The 17,400-nt window shown below is 35.6% G+C and overlaps 1 protein-coding gene across 1 annotated transcript; it reads right to left on the bottom strand.

Annotated features, from left to right (window-relative positions):
• Positions 1-4,321: 4,321 nt before the first annotated feature.
• Positions 4,322-16,533, bottom strand: RBP2 (retinol binding protein 2). The gene is made up of 4 exons (XM_062583076.1): positions 16,461-16,533; positions 10,477-10,655; positions 6,017-6,118; positions 4,322-4,375 (listed from the first exon to the last, which is right to left on the bottom strand). Exons 1-4 carry the CDS (start codon positions 16,531-16,533, stop codon positions 4,322-4,324), a joined length of 408 nt encoding a protein of 135 aa, XP_062439060.1.
• Between the last annotated feature and the right edge of the window lie 867 nt (positions 16,534-17,400).

Below are 17,400 nucleotides of genomic sequence, written 5' to 3'. Positions count from 1 at the left end.
ATTTTTCCCTGTTTCCATTCAAACTCTATTTTTGCTGTTTTTTCCCCTTTATTTTACTGGCATTTATATGTACATGTGGAAAGATTCATTTTTTTAATTAAAATTTTTAATTTGCATATTGTTTTTATTTAGGGTACTGGAACTTTAGGCACATGTGACTGAGGAATGAGCACCACTGGTTAATAGAACGTCCCAAACTCCTGGAGTCCTACTCAGACAATGTCAATTAATGTCTGATATACAAAATATTGCCAGTCCTCATGCTTGCAAAAATTTTTGAACATGTGGTTTATATAAAGCCAAAACAATTAGGTGTACCTGTGCCTAGCCAGCCTTAAGCAGTGACACTGAGAAGAATGGATTGTCTCTTTCATTGCTCTGGGAGGAAGGGGGGGGGTCCAGAATTGAGCACTTACTCAAAGTGCTGCTCCCTTACTACAATTTGTTTTGTACTTTAGGTGGTGGCAGCAGCAGAACATAGCAAACAACTTAAGTCTTTGGTCATGACTAGTTTCTTAATTAGTGCCTATGACCAGGCTCATTTTCTATCCATACATTGTGCATCCACACCTACAACACCCTTAAATATTATATTTAAAGCCAGACATTTTTTTTTCAGCAAGTATGCTAGAGTACTGATGTGTTCATTGATCCTCTTTCTTTAAATGTGGTCAGGATGGAGGCAGAAACAGAATCACAAAGCAATAGCCCCAGGAAGCACCCCAGGGGATCCTATAGTCCAAGCTTCTGCCAAAGGCAGAATCAGTTTTACCTGTTTCTTAGAGACTCCACAAGCTAATCAGGCAACCTCTTCTAGTCCTTCATGATCTTTACAGAGCAGAAGAGTTACTAATGTCCATTTGAAGTTTCCCAATATGATTTAAGTCTATTATTTCTTGTCTTCTCTTTCTTGTCCAGTCTTTGGGTATGGATAATAGTATGCAGCATTTCATGTTTGTGTTCTCAGGCCAAAATAGGTTCTCTGCTGTCACTGAAGGCAAGATTTTGAATGTTTCCATGGATTTCTCTACCTCTGAGAACTCTGGAGTACATACTCTCATGCATTGCTTTCCCACTTCTATTTAATGATGACTGAAGCACTGCAACATGCATTATGATTAAAGCAAGCTGGAAACTTAGAGAATAATTGTCAAAATTTTTGCAACTCTTGAAAAACTTGTCTGGTTAATTTTATTTTAAATCTCATTTTTGTAAAATGATTTATTCTAATCTTCCAATCTTCACCATCTGCATAACAAGTGTAGCCAGCAAGCCAAAATTAAAATATCTGTAACCTCTGCCCTTCATATCAATCACAAATTAAAACTGAAAAGAATGTGTTCTGGTAGAAGAAAACCTTCATAACAAATCTGAATTTATCAATCCTTTCTATTAGCATCTCCCTGCTAAAGTGAAATATGCCCCCTTGTTTAAAAACAACACAAACAAATATCATTAAAGAACTTTTTTTGGTAAAATTTTGTTTGTTTTCACCAGATCTTACAGTAAATTCTGGGTTAAAAGCTTCAGACTTTTTGCTAGATGGCAGTGGAGTAGAGATCTTTCACAAGCAGTAAATCAGCAGAGGGAGGTGGAATAAACATGGAAATATTTGAAAGCCATTCTGTCTGCATACTACCTGGCTGAACATCCAGAGGCTGAGAGAGGGACAGCATCTTAGGAAGCAGCCATTGAACGTTATAGGTGGAAGCATTTACAGCATTAGCCTACAGCACTAGCCTACAGCATTACTTTCTTCTTTTAACAGTTGATAGCAAAATGCCAAATAATATTCATGGGAGCAAAACTGGTTGGGTCCTGAGGATTTTTAGAAATTTCACCATAAACATTTCTTACCGTTTCCTATACACACCCATGTCATTTTCATTTGAAAAGTCCAGTGACAGATAATGCTACAGACTCTACGGACTCAGCCCAGTGCTGTACTTGCCAGGAAGTGCTTTTGTTATGACACAGGCTTTTCTGTTTCCTGGATCAAAAGGCTGCTGGTAAATTCCTTTCCCATTAGGTGTATTTGAGTAATATTCTTTCTGAGGAAGAGGAACACTGCATATGGCAGCAAACAGCCAAGACAATATTGCATGCCTGAAGGCTGAGAAATTGTGAAGGAGCATTCTCTAATTTACCAGTGTGGACCACTCCTTCCGTGCAAGTATTTCATGTGCTGATAAGGAGATAAGGGACCTTGTAGAGCTTACAGACAAAGTTAACATAACAAATACAATATAAACAAGTATACCTTTGGAAGCAGCTGTCTTGTGACACAATGAATAGTTTGTTATTTGTCTCCAGTTCTGTGCACATAGGTGTAAAAGATACTGTGAGTTGTTGCGTATCAATATGTTCAAAGTTGCTTCTGAGACAGCAGGAAGAAGGAAAGTATTGTTTCACAGTGTAGAGTCTTGCATATTTTCTCATTCCTGGTTAAAAAGCCTGGAATTTTCAGTTCCTGAATTTGTAAATAAAAGTCAGATCAAGTCATCTCCCCAATTAAATTTAACTCAAGTGCCTAAATGAACACTTGATTTACTTCCCATTCATATCCATCAGGTAAAAGTAGTAAATATAACAAGAAATCAATTGAAGAATGCTTGCTTTCCATCTTCAAAATTCATAATTTGTAGATTAATGATAATTCTCTGTGATATTTGAAAACTTTCTCTTTGGTTTATGACTTGATATGAAGTAGTGGAACCCTGTACTGTGGTTCTAATGTAACTAACTGATTACAACAAGAACACTTTTTTTCCTAGTGATTACTTTGTTCTGGTAATGTTTTGAAAGCTTAATGAACTGTAGGCAGTCACTTGATGGGTTCCTTCTAAGCCTGGTAACTAGCAGAGACTCAGAAATAGGAAGTGGAAAGTCCAGGTCAGGGCTGAATAAGAAGAAATAAGCAGTTTACCAATTCCAAGCTTAGTTTCTTCAGTACAAACTCATGTTAGAGCATTGCTTAATTAAATCACACAAAAATTGACACTGATTTTTATTGGGAGAAGTCCAATTCATAAAAATATCTCTGTATCTGTATTTGCACTTACATGCACAGTGCCATGTAAATATCAGTGTCAAAGTAATCAGAACTCTAGTTCTTGCTTGCACAGCTGCAGCCTTGATTTAAGCTGGGTGACTCTGTCTGCCCTTTTCCCATCTGGAGATACTGACAGTGAGTGAGCAGGCTAAGCAGCTCATGTGGATGGGGAGAAAACACGATCCTCTATTTCTGCTAAGTTTTTTTTCTGCATCTTTTTTTGAGTTCCTTACCATTGGTCTGTTTAGTGAGTTCACACTCTTCCAGTACCAAACAGCAGATGGACAAGAGGAACTGAAATGATGGTAAAGTTTATATGATGGCTGATATGTCTGCAAGGCAAGGTTTGTAGGGCAAGACAGTAAGTTTTATTAGAATAATTTATATAGTTTGAAAAAAAATAAAAAAGCTTTTGGGCATACAAGCCCTTGTTCAAGTCTGTGGAATGTGCATTCACCTTTTTAGAATAATATCTGTTTCTATTTACTGAAGAAGTAGTTCTCACCATCCATAGTTAATTTAAAATTGCCGATAGCAGAGCATGAATTCTTTTGAAAAACCCTAACTGCCAGGTAATAAAACTGAAAACAGTTGTATGTAAATGACTTTAAAGTCTGTAAAAGGCAGCTACAAGGTGAAGATATCAGCATACTGGATACTTTGTATGCACAGGATACATGGAGTCCATGTAAAGGCAGTTTTCCTCTTGCAGCTATAGGCATGCCTCAGATTTAACTTGATGAACCAACTCTTGAATGGAGAATGTTCTTCAAACACTCTGACTTCACCGCTGGGGTTTTTAGTAGGACGCCAGTTCTAACTGAAGGTTAGGAGCATAGACAGCTGTCTGTTAGGACTGTATTAAGGAACTACAGCATTTCACAGAGGCTGTGAGAGATTTATCAGTGGTAACAACCTCCAGTAGCTGTGGACTTGGGCCAAATTCAAATGAATAACCAAAGTATGAAAAGCCATGTATCTATCCTGTTACAAGTTTGATGAGCCATCCTCAGAATTAGGCCAGAATCAAGGAAAGCATTACTAAAAGACAATTACTTTTATTTAACCCCAAAGTGAAAAAGAAAAGAATTTATGATGTTCGTAACTGCTTCATGTTATTTTGGTAAAATGTGTTTCTCTCCAGAAGCATGCAAAAATGGATTCACATAGTGGCAAAGAACTACTGCAAATCTGGTTTAGTTCTTTTTTTTTTCAGACAGATAATTGCAAAATAGTATGGTGAAGATGTGAGAGAGTTTCTGGTCGATTTTAGTTTTTCTTCTTAAATACCTGAAGGCACACCTGGTCTTCACAGGTCAGTTCCTACAGCATTAAAACAAGTTGTTAGTGAATAGTGGTACAAGTTGTGTTTCACATACACCCCAGCTCCCCCCAGAAATTATTATCATTGAGCCGCTACATTAAAAAGGTATACTTATGAAAAAGAAAACAGAAAGAAAAAATAGCATATTAGATGTAACCAATCACAATCAGCTGTCATACACCACAGGTTGCAGTAATTAAATTTTGACACTTGAATTGAGCTTTTAAAAATATAAAAATGAAAAATGCCTAAAAACTGCTCTGTAATGGGAAGCTTTTGTATGCTCTGTTATTAAAACAATATAGTGTAATATTTTATATTTTTCATATTATCTCATAATTTATGAGAAGCACTGAAACAAGGAAAGTAAGTATAAGAAAATAGTGGAAAACACTTTTTCAAAAGGATGGGGACATTTGCTTCAGAGAACAGATGTGTGCACCGATTGTTCCAGGGCCAGATCAATACAATGTTTCTATGAAGCTGACCTGATAAAGCCTGGCACACCAGCACACTGCAATGCACTCAATTTGATCAGCCTTCCGACTAGTTAGCATTCCCAGGCCAGTAAGACTTTAAGGTAAGCATAAGCTGACTTTTCTGGCCAGCAGTTGGCCAAAGCTGCAATAGAATTACTATAGAGTGTTGTGAGAATCTACTTTGTCTCTCTGCTTCCAGCAGTCTGAGCTTGAATCCTAGTGTCAGCATGTAGAATCTTTGTCAGTTCATTTTTTGAATAGAGTTTAAAAAGGATACTGGACAGCTGGATAGCATATTGGTTTTTAGTTAGGTACAGGGATACTTATTTGAGTTCATCACCTTGACCTTTCAAGCATACAGACTTCAGCCAGTATTGGCAAACCATACCAACCAGCTGTAGGATTAAATATCTAGACCCAAATCACAAACTGGAATTAATAAACTTTTCTCCATAATCTTTCTGTACCTACCTATTGCACTGTCCAACCTTACCATGCCCATTTCTTGATTGTTCTTCCCAAAACTTTGGTATTATTATGTAATCTGTTATTTGTCTTTCCTGACTTCACTGACTGCTCATTTCCTGCACAGGCCCTTATGGCCTCTCTCAGGCTCACTGCATTTTTCTTTGGGCCCCAGCTTATGAACTCAGCTGTTTGAACTTTTTTTCTTTTTATTGTACTAGCACAAGATAATTGCAGAGTAGATTGTTCACAGGATCCTCTTGAGTATCCTGAGAGTGATTTCTGATCTGGATTACTACGTAGTTCTTGTTAAAATTTCATAGTTCTTGTTTCAGGACAAAGAGTAATATTTTTCTTGAAATCTTTTTCCTATACTATTTTTTATTTTTCCTGCTAATGATTATATGAAAACTAGAAGATGTTAAAGTTACAATGTAACAGGAAGAGTTAAAGGCTGGAGGGCAGTGGACAGGAGCAAAAAGCGCTGCAGGGTTATGATTTAATTGGGAGTTGGTGGAAAGAAACTGAGCATTCCTGAGTTGTAGTAGAGGAGGGGTTACCTTAAGAGTTCAGAGATTAGAGCTGTCTGAATAAAGATCATTCTCAATGGAATAAATAATAAAACCTTTGAAATGGAAATGTCCTACTTTACTGCAGTCTCAGTTATGTGCTATGTATCAGTATAGCAGCCCTTACCAGATAAAGTTTGTCTCCTTCAATCCAGTGTTTCCAGCCCCTGTTTTTCTTTTCACCTTTCTGAACACATACCAGTTTGTCACCATCCCAGGTCACTAGTGTCTGCGTGGATCAAATAATTTTATCAGATATGATAAAAAGATATTTATGAATGCAAGAAAATAAACTCAGTCAATGACAAGACACTCTTTACATTTCCTTCCTACTATTCCTCATCTTCCTCCTAAAAATCTTTCCAAATCAAGCAACCACTCAACCAAAGCCCTAAATGCTTTCAAGACATAGCATTTAGATGAGAAGCTTTTACCGTTCTTTATATGTTGTCAGTTTCCATATGTTTCTTCATATACACTAATACACACTGTGCATTCTAGGTAGGGAATTTCTCAGTCAGTTTACAGATAGGTGTATGAAATGAATGTATGAAAACTTCTTCTTGCTGTATGAAGCCACAAATAAAAGGATTATAAAGTTTCATGATGGAGATGTGGGGCTTATACCAATTAGTGCAGTGCTAACATCTTTTATAAGCCTATGTAAAATAGCAAGAGAAAATGTATGCTAATATCATCTTGTATAATACACTTACTTGTTTTATAGCATCTTTCCTGCACTTTCACAGAAGAAATTTAAAGAGAGATGGTCATAAGCCAAGGAGAGAAAGAAGATTTTACAGAGAAATTTAAACTGAGTCATTAATGCATTGAAGGAGAAAGGCAGGGGGCTGGATGTAGGTTTGAGGCAAGAATAAGCAGCAGATGCAGGAGTTACTGTGTGACCTGACCTTCATTTTGACTGAGCTTAGAGACAGGACAACGTTGGTCAGTGAATGCAGGTGTGGGAAGGCAGAAAGGCATAATGAAATTCTCAAGAGATTACAAATAGTTTAAACAGGAGCTCAATAGATTTGGAGCCTCCACTAGAATGTAGAGAATGTGACTCATTGAAGTCTGTGGATGAATGAAATATCTGCAACTCTGTGGGCTCTGTGAAGTTGAAGGATGTAGGAGTTCTATGAAAAAAAGAAATTCATTAGTCTAAATAGAAATCAGTAATACTTATCTAAAATATCATGCTTCTCAAATCTAGCAGGTCACCCAGAGGCAAGCGTTCTGGAATATTTATCAGGCATTGAGGGACACACAGATAATTATATGAGAAAGAAGAAACTGAAAGGCAACTATATCTCTGATGTCTACTCTTGAGGGGAAATTTAAGGTTAAAGGTTTGAGCAATGGTAGATTCAGATCCTGGTAACCCCAGGGATAGTCTCTGAAGAGCAGCCCAGTGTTTGAAAGCACTCTGTAGTGATACATTGTATAATAAAGAAATGTCTGACTCAAAGTCCATAGGAACAAGACAGAGCAAGTTGAAGTAACGACTGTTCGCTTAAGACATGCTTGTGATTGGAACTATAGATGCAAGAATGAGAAGAGGCCAAGGAGAGAGAAGCAAAACTTGTTAAAACTCTTGTAAGGCATGGAAAGTAATCAAATAACACATTGCTAGATGATTCCCTTTTTCTTCAACAGTCATGTATTTTGTAGATTAATTGTAAAAGGATGGACAAAGATCCAACCTTTCTTTCACAAGAAAGGACAACAGCAGCAAGTCATAGAAAGCAGAGGGAAAGATTTAGTGCAAAGATTTTGCTTAATTATTGTGGAATGAATGTATAACGATGCCCAGTAAACTATAGATCATTTGATATTTCTCAAGCTCACTTTGGTCTTTCTCAGTCTCTTTGTACAATAGGAAAAAAAACTTCAAAAAACTTTAGATCACTTTCTTGCTCTGCTTCATAGACGTCTCCCTCCAAAGAGGCTGACAGTAGCTTCCACAAATATATTATCCAGCCCAAATTCTTATTTGACCTAAATGATCTTGTTAATGCTAGTACTACCTATCAGAACAGATTGCAACTATTGGAAGAACGTGCACTGGAAGTTCTGGCATCCAGAAGCTCCAGGAACATTAGGAGGTTAATTCATCATGTACTTCAATCCTAGATGATTATTTTTATGGGGGATACTGGGTAAGTTGATTCTTGTCCAGGAGCAAGATGACCATCTCTGAAATTAAAAGTTCTTTTTACAGGCTAAGTTCTCTACTAAGATATGCCAGACTAAATTCAGAGTGATTTCCTTAGTTATTTTAGATTTGAACCATTGTAATTTGGGGACACATTTAACCATGTATCATAAGTAAATCCTCATCAGAAATTAGTTAAAGTCAATGGACGTTCAGTTATTAAAAAGCTCCAAGAGCTTTAGGAGCTTAATTCATTTTTTAGTTCGGTACTGGATGATTTATTTCTCTTATGAGGGAACTTTCCACTAATAACAAGACAAAACTCATTCCATTTCAGTAAACTTCTTTCTTATTTACAGACTTTTAAGCTGTATATTCTATAAATTTATTCAATGACCTCTTTCAACAGTTGCCTAGTAGTTTTATTCATCTAACTTCAGTGTGGTTGAGGGATTGTTTTGTTGATATAATGAGCAGAAAATTTTCAGAGCACTCCAGAGACTAACAAAATTTCCCCTTTCCTCCTCCTCCTCATTGTTTCAAACAAATAATCTAATTTGTTTAGAAAATAATATTAGGTAAAAGTGATTAAACCAGGCAGGGTTATAATTGAACAAGCTGTGTTTCTTTCTTTTAGCTGGGTAATTGATAGTGGAGAGGAGATCAGAGTATGTGAAAGTTAAGTGATTTTGCACAGAAATAGGCAATGATAGTGGAGAAGAGCAGTAGAACAGCATAAGTCTATGGATGTTAAGAGTGATTTAATAATGTCTCCTTAGGTGCTAATGCCTTCAGCTGATCTAAAGAAAATTGGGATCAATGTTCAAAAGCATGAAGTGTGGCACAGGAGTATATCCTTCCCAAGGCTCCCTGGAGAAAGTGATAGGGGAGAATTTTGATTAGGACAAGCGTACTGGAAAAAAAATGGGGCTTTTTATTTGATGCCCTGCAGTGCTGTAAATGAGAAATAATTTGGAAGAACTTGTGGGAATTAACTGCACAAAGTTGATTTAAGAGTCAGGAGTGATCCAGAATGATTAAACAATGTCTTTTGTTAAATCTATGCTACTCTACTGAAGGATTATAGGAGTTCAGATGCAAACATGTCCTTTAAGCTGCCAACCTCCTGTGACAACTGGCAAAACAAAATAGGTTGTATTGATAATGAGCTTTGATGTCAGCTATTATTTCTTCAGTGGTTGGCAGCATGCTCTGAAACTTTGTTTATTGATAAGATAATGATGCAGATGACAAAATATGGTTGGAGTGAAGCAATAGAGCTGAGAGTTGAGTAAAAAAAACCTTGTCACTGGCAGAATGGTTAGTATGGATAGGTTCAGTGAATGATGATGAAGGAAGGCAGATGTTTTAGAGAGATTTTCAAGGCTGTAAATGGCAATGTCAATAGAAATTTAAGAAATACCTGCCCTTTCTACTTTTCAGAGTCTTGCTTAAATATTTCAGGGGTGAGAGCAGAGTAAAACAGAAACAATATTGATACAGAAACATAAAGCTGAATTCAGTAGGTGAATTTAACCAGTGATCTTGTGTATTCTTTTTCTCACTGGCTTTCATGGTATGGTCTTGTTTGAATGCCTTGGAAGAACTGACCTGAGACGAGTCCACTATCATAGCAAGTAAAGTATGGGCTAACATGCAGTATGGTCCTTAGTCCAAACATCACTCACGCACATAGCTCACTGAAAAATGTCTTTAGATATGCCCACAGCCTCCTAACGGACTTGTGAGCTCATGGTATCCACAGAGTCTTTCAGAGATTAAAACATTCATTCTTAGGGCTTTTTGCTTGTCTACACTGACAGTAGGCCTACATTTCCACCTGCACTCGTGGTAACCAGCTCACATTTTCTTTTTGTCCTTTCCAAAAGCTCACTTAAATTCAATAGCTGAGAGCAGGCTTATTTTTAACACTGTTGAACTCTTAAGCTATCCAATTGAGCTTGCACAGGCTCTGATTTAAAATGCATTGTGGACTTACAAGCTTGTGCAGGCTCAGCTTAAAAATAGGGTGCAGACTTAGCAATTCAGGACTGAAAATTTACACTTATACAAACAAATCCAAAATGTATAATGATTAACTTACAATTCTATTTATTAAGTTGCATAGGGTAAAATATATTTCTTTTCTTACTTTTTAAATACATACAGGTTTATCATAGAAAAATCCCATACTAGAAAAACATGTAATTACTGATTGTCCTCACATATCTGAGTAACCATCCTGATTTGCATTTAAAATAAATGATTGTAGCGTGAAAGAAAACTCTTAAGATGCAAATTATTTCTGCTTTATAGTATTTCTATAATGCCTGTAAATTTATTTTTCTTCATTTATTAAGTTGATTTTTGAACTGCTTACTCCTATTGCCACCTATAAGGTAAACAGAAATTAAGTACTAAATTTATACCTTTACCACTCGGTTATCAAGTCCTTTGGTATGTTCTTCAAACTCCACTCCCACAGTGTAGTTCACTTCATAGTTTCTGAAAGTGCTGAGTGTTTTTGTTTTAAAATTATCTCCATCTTGAATAATCTCCTTTGTTTGTTTCAAGTGCTTTGCAATTTTACGAGTTGCAAAATCAATATCTGTCAAAAAAGAGAAAAAAAGGAATCACAAGAAAAAAGCCAACATTTGTTATTAGCATTTAATTTTGCATATTTTAAAAATATCACTATATTTAACGATCACTTAGTTCCACAAATGACAAATTTTACCTATAGTATTTTGGGAGAAGGTGATCATTTAAAAAGAAAGGAAATCTTGTGTTCTATGTAAGCAGACCTTCAATTTGAGGATCTTCCTATTGACTCTACACCTACTTATGAAGATGGTAGCTGTAGGAAAGTTATAAGCAGAGCTGCAACATGCAGCCAGTAGTGGTTATATACTGACATGTTAAATAATCTCAGTCTCCAGCTTTAGGAGAATTGAGACATCATAGGCTGTTAAGACTGACATTGCTTGCTGCCTTTTTGGCTTTACTCTGACATTAAGCTTTGGGATGCCAGGATTGCTCTTACCATCTTACGCCTGGGAGTCACTCTCCCTTCTAAGAGTACAGTATAAATCATGTAGCTCTCAAGCAGATGAGGGTGTTGGTATGTGTCCTGCAGGGTTACAAATGGTGGCCACTCCCCAGAAGGAGGATCACAGAGTAAGCTTCCTGTTCAGTAAGTAAGTATTTTAGAATATGTAATCCAGGGAATTTGGACATGTTATTTTTATGTTGAATGTACAGTCTGTGGGAGTATACAAGAAGTTAATTAATTAATTAAAATTTAAAAAATATATAATAATAAAAAAGAAACAAACAAATAGAAGCCTGACTTAATCATTGTCCTTAGGCAGCAGAGACAGAAGCAGCTTGTGGTTAGATGTTACAGGATGAAAGATTTCTTCCTTTGTGTGTATGTATCTGCACGTATTTGTGTGTACAGATGGATGGTAAAAAATGGAAAGTCAAAAAAAATCAAACTGAAGCATTTGACAGTTCCTCTTTAATATTCTGTTAGCACTTTATGCGGTGCTGATCTCCTTAACCAGATTCCTTACTTTGTTCATGATGAAGACTAACATTATAATATAAACAACTGCTTGCAAGTGAAGGCATTGAAAGTAACAAAAGGAGAATATATATTACCGTCATGACAGTTTGCCCCAGACAATCCACCTAATGCCAGCTGCATTACCATCTGCAATAAATATTTCTGACCAGCTGGTAGTGAAAGTTATTATCGTGCTATATGCAAATGAAATAATCTCACATGTTTCTGCAAGAGATTGAAAAATGGTTTTGGTTTGTTAGCCATCTTTTAGTGGTTTCACATGGAAGTTAATCATTGTCAGCTCAGCAATGTCCCATACTAATGGGGTCCTTTTTCTTTTGGTAGATTCATTATACCGCTGTTGAAGCACTAATCGAATTGAGTGAGAGGATTGGCTTGAAAAAATTGTAACTCTTTAGCATGGGGGATAATGTTCTTGTTCAGTATTTATATTCAAGGCTTCTTGGGTATATATTATCTGCTGGGGTGGATTAAAGGTATCTCTGGGTCTGATTTATAACCAGGTAACACAAAATTTAGGTCTCTCTAAGGAAAAAAATGTCTAGACTTCTAAAGAAAAGCTATTTCTGACTAAATATATTAGTCTTGTAGCTCCTGGAGAAAAATCAGGGGAGGTTTTATTAAAGCATGGTTTTCATAACTGCATTTTGAACAATGCAAGCAATAAAAATGAACTATTGTTCTATTATAGTAGATTAAAATGCTTTGTAACATGTTTATGATAAAATCAAAGTTTCTGGTTTAAAGGGCAAAACCATTCTTTAATTATAGCAATGCATATGTATAAATTATAAGGATGGATGAATTTAAAGAAAAAAGCCTATGATGTTCTTTGAACCCAAGCACTTTAATACTTAAAATGTCAAGCAGATGTAAAATTGGGAGAAACAGAGTGGAAGAATATCTTCTCACTCTTTCCATGTTATTTCCTTTCATTGATGACAAGTGAATGTGAGACATTTTCTGTCAGTTACCCCATAGCCTTATGAGTCTCTATGTTGCTTTCTTCACCAATTCAGTGGCAGGTTTTTTTAGAATAAAATACAGTATATGTATGCACATAGACACAAAAAATCATGTATTAATGAAGGGTGTCCTAATGAAGGGCCAGATCCAGACAACTGATGCAAATAGCTTCTTCATCCCAACCAGTTGCTGGGGTTCTTATGGAGAAAAAGAGTCTGAAAACTCTCTCAGCAAGCTGAGTGAGTCTCTCTCCAGTAGATTCTGCACAATATAGGCAACAAATCAAACTATTTCTAGGAAATTTGAATCTATATTGCATTCCTTGTTCTAACACATTGTCTCTCTTGCTTTGTTTTAGGCTATTCAGTGGGTCAAGAGATTTTACTCTCATAAACTGTTGCTGTCTCTTTTCAAGCAGGGGTTTCAGTGTTTGTCTGTAGTGCAGATTCCATTGTAGTCTGAATCAATCCATTTTTCTCTCCATTTCTACTGAGAAATGAAATAAAATGAGAAAGGGATCAAAAATCCACTTCATTTAATAATAAAGTCATGAATTATCAGAAAAGTAACTTTCATAAAGTGTGCTGTTTTAACCACTGATTGAAACAGTTCCAAGGATGACACTGAGATGCTGTAAGGAACTTCTGTAGCACAGTTCATGCTGGCATTTATGGTAGACCTGGAAAATGCATTACTGATTTTAAAAAGATCAGAATGAGAGGATGATAATAATTAAAGTTTAGTTGACAGCTGGTAGTAATTAATATACATATTAGGACAGTTAGACAATAAATTCTTACTGAATTTGAGTGAAAACCTCAGCTTAAATTTTAGAATGGGTAAATTCCAAGTTCAATAACATGCATATTATTAGCACTTGCTATCCTTTTTTCCTGACATTTTCTCTCTATATTAAGGCAAATACAAGTGTAAAGTTATAGCTCGAATAAAATAATCAAAACAACAGTCTCATCAGATGATAACATAAAAGGAAGGAAAGGAACAATATTGAGTTGACTACCACAACGAAATGAAAAGAAATTGTAACAATTACAAATCCTTTGGAAAGGAGATATAGACACCATAGCTGTTTATTTAGCATCTTAAGACATAAGGAACTAAGAAACCTAAACACTAAAGAGGTCTTTAGCAAGATAGTTACCAAAAGAGAGTTACCAAATATAGTGAATTTTATTACTTTTAATTATAGTGAATATTATTTTAAAACAAGGCAGAGTTGCAGCAGGGTGACGATCATGATTAGTGGTTAGAGTAACATGATAGAAGTCAGATCTTAGAGCAAAACGCAGAGGCAGAAGCCAGAACAGGAGCAACAGAACCAGAGCAGGAGAACTGGGGTAGAAGCAAGAATTAGAGGTAAGACTAGAAGTCAGGATGGGCAGAGAGAGAAGGCTGAGACAGACAAAGAAGACAGCCAGAAGTTAATTTGCAATCATCCAGATTATAAAGTAGCCAAACAAGCCTTGTGGCTCACATGGAGTGAGCATATTTAATGCTGAAATCACATTTCAGTTGCATATAAGGCAGTAATATTCTATATTCATAGCTCAAATCCCAGCACTCAAAGGAGTCAGTATGTATCTTCTGAAATTCATGATACTAGCTTAAGCGTTCTTAGTAAAAAGAAATAATTAACGTTCAAGTGTGTATTCACAGACTTTCATAAACCAGTGAGGATTTTCTTCATAACTATGAAAGCTAAAAACTTTCTTGAAATATTGAAAATTTACCTTTCTCTGTTGTAGGAATTGAAGCTTGGAAATAGTAATTATTTTCAAGACTTTTTGAAAAATCACAAAAGTTGGCTGTACTGTTTATGTGTATTTTTTATTTTTCTGTCTGAACAGGTAAATTAATTAAGATTTTTTAATGAAAGTCAAACTAGTAGAAAATCAGCCAAAGTATCAAATTTTCAGCTCAGCTAAAGTTTTTCTGTTAGTTATTTCTAAATCAGTCTCTGGTGTTGGTATTTAAAATTACCTGAAAATTGTTAGATTTAATTACCTAATTACTTTCTATGTGTTAGACTGTTCCTCCTAACAAATACATTTTCTTAACTTGTGGAAGAATACACAGAATACTGTGCACTCTTACTGTTTTTGGACTACCAAATTCTGTTTTAAAATCTACATCTTTACAAGTAACTATTTTGGAATCTGAGCTAACAAGGTCTTTGTATCTCCAGTAGCTTAACTCAGGATCCATTAAACTACTAGGGTATAAAGAGGCCACAAATATGATCTCCACTTCTGAAGAAAAGTACAAGCCACTTAGCTTTGAAAGAGCTCCTGTTTATCAGCATCACACTTAAAGTGATGTCAGCTGCCATAGAAAGGTAGAATGAGAAGAAGAGCAAATGCTGAACAGATTATAGAAATCAGTGATCACCAAATAGAAAACAATTAGACAACAGTTGGGAATGAGAAGCTTTGATTTTTACACATTCTTATTTGTGATTCAGAGTCAACAGTCTCTTGCAATCTAGTTTAAATTAGGCAACTCTAATAACTGATTTTATATAAGAAGTTATATAGACATCATGCATAGTAAAGAAACAATGCTCCTTTATGTCCTTCATCTCTCATGTAGCAGAAGTGGGAAAAGAGCCCTGATTCTAAAGATTACACTTTTCATGGATGCAGAAGTCTAATTTTTTTTACAATTTTTGGAATGCAGCCATATTACTGCAGTGGTGGAAACGGGACAATTGTTCATTCAATGCCCATCAAGTGCGTACTGAAGAAATTCTTGAAAATGGTGATTTGTTCTAAAATTTTGTACTTTCAGCAAAGTAAAGACTTGTTTCTCTGCTGACCTAGGTAGAGGAAGGATTTCTTGCATGATGCTTGCATAATCGTAATGACTTGGAACAAAAGGAAGTTTATATCTTTACAAGAACAATAGTGCTTGAAAGGCAATTTATATTGAAAGAAAACAAGAGGTGAAGCAAAGAAGGTATTTCTCTCATAAAATTCTCTCACAGTCATTACAATAAGTGATTATGCCAGTTTGGGTAAAAAGAAGTTTATAAACAACATAAAATGAGTTTGATATGAAATGACGAGGATATTGCTAGCATTCAGTTAATACTGTTTTGGTATTCTTCTAGCATCTACATAAATCTGTTTAATGTCCTATTCAGAGGCACAAACTGGCTGTCAGCCCTCTGATAATAAACTACTAAAGTAGTAAATGAAAGCTTCCTAAACAGCGGATCATCATTTTTGGGGTATTTATATATATTGTTATCATCACTAAGGGTGTTAATCAAGTGAACTTAAGTTTAGTTAACCAAGTAAACATAAATGTAGGAGCCCTGTGACTGAAGCCTCCTTGCTGTGTAAAGATCACTCCCATAAAAATTGTCAGAAATGTCTGCCCATTTCAGTTCTTAGTCTTTACCATGCAACTGTTTTTCAGCTTCTACTAATTGAAAGTACTAATTAAGTACTTAACACTATTGCTGCTTTTGTGGTATTACATACCTTGTTTCTTTTTAACAGAGCCACCCAGGTTGTGCTCTGGCTATTACAGTAAGCATATACCTGGAACAAGGAAGAGCTTCTATATCTGAAAGATTGCTTCTTTTTTTCCCCCGTCTGTATCTATTTCTTTCATTTATCTTACTAAAAGATAATATCTTTGTCTACAATTTTTCTCTTGCTTATGTTACATCACTGTAACTGCAAACACATTGCAATTATACGATTTTAATGTGATTGTCAGTAACTCTTATGCCACGGGCTCATGACAGAAATAAAATCAGTCTCATTGATTTTTAAAGTATTTTACTTATAACTGATTATTTTATTGAAACATTTAATATTTTTCATTTACCTAAAGCAACCATGTAGCCTTCAAAGTTTTCATTGGATTCCATTTCCCATGTCCCATTGTAATCAGCAGGCATGGTGGCAGGAGCTTAAAACCAAGCTCAGATCAAATGGTGAGGCTGGAAACAGGCTCTGTTAAGCGAATGTATTATAAACCTTTTCATATCTTTTTTTATAAAATTTATGGTTTTCTAGATAATAAAGTTTAAGGGTCAGAATGATAACCCTGGAAAACTTAACCTTCGTTAACAGAGTTCAGCTGAACAGCTGGCAGTCAAGGAATGCTTTCTAAAATAAGTAATACAGGAAATGGATTTTACAATGACCTTTGTAAAGGACTAATTGCTATTATGGGACACCTTTGAAATATATATAACACTGTGGCAAATTGTGCAACCCAGTCGAAGTTCTCAAAGTGAATTTTTTTTTTCAGTTCCTTTTTACATGCCACATTTCCCAACAAAGAACCAATCTTACAGAGCTGACCACATTCAAAACTCTCACTTAAAATTGATGGAAGTCTTGCATATGTACCAAGTACAAGATATGGCAGAAAAAGGAATAGTTCTGTTGAAAAGATTTTTGTTTTCCTTTGCTTCTAAAAATATTTGTACTCCAATATCTAATAATGGAATTAGAGATCTCTGTTGTCTCCACTAAATGCCCCTGTCAGATGCTGGCAGTCATGCTTCATACACGACTGTATTTCCATATTTTACTTGTAATTTAAGAAAAAGGCAGTCTGCAGCAAGTTTGGCAAATGTAAAACAGGCAAGTGAATCATAATTCGTATGAATCATACCCTAAAAAGTCAATTTTTAATTCCTCTGAAATGTAGCTGTTTGGGTTAGAAAGCTACTACTACTTATTACTTCCTACTTTTGAGTTCCTTAAGACAAATGTTACTAGAGAAGCTGAAAAACAATGCTGGATTTCTTGTTTTG

The sequence above is a fragment of the Rhea pennata genome, chromosome 9 (assembly GCF_028389875.1).
Source record: "Rhea pennata isolate bPtePen1 chromosome 9, bPtePen1.pri, whole genome shotgun sequence".
Classification (NCBI taxonomy): domain Eukaryota; kingdom Metazoa; phylum Chordata; class Aves; order Rheiformes; family Rheidae; genus Rhea; species Rhea pennata.
This window is presented reverse-complemented; position numbering and strand designations above follow the sequence as displayed.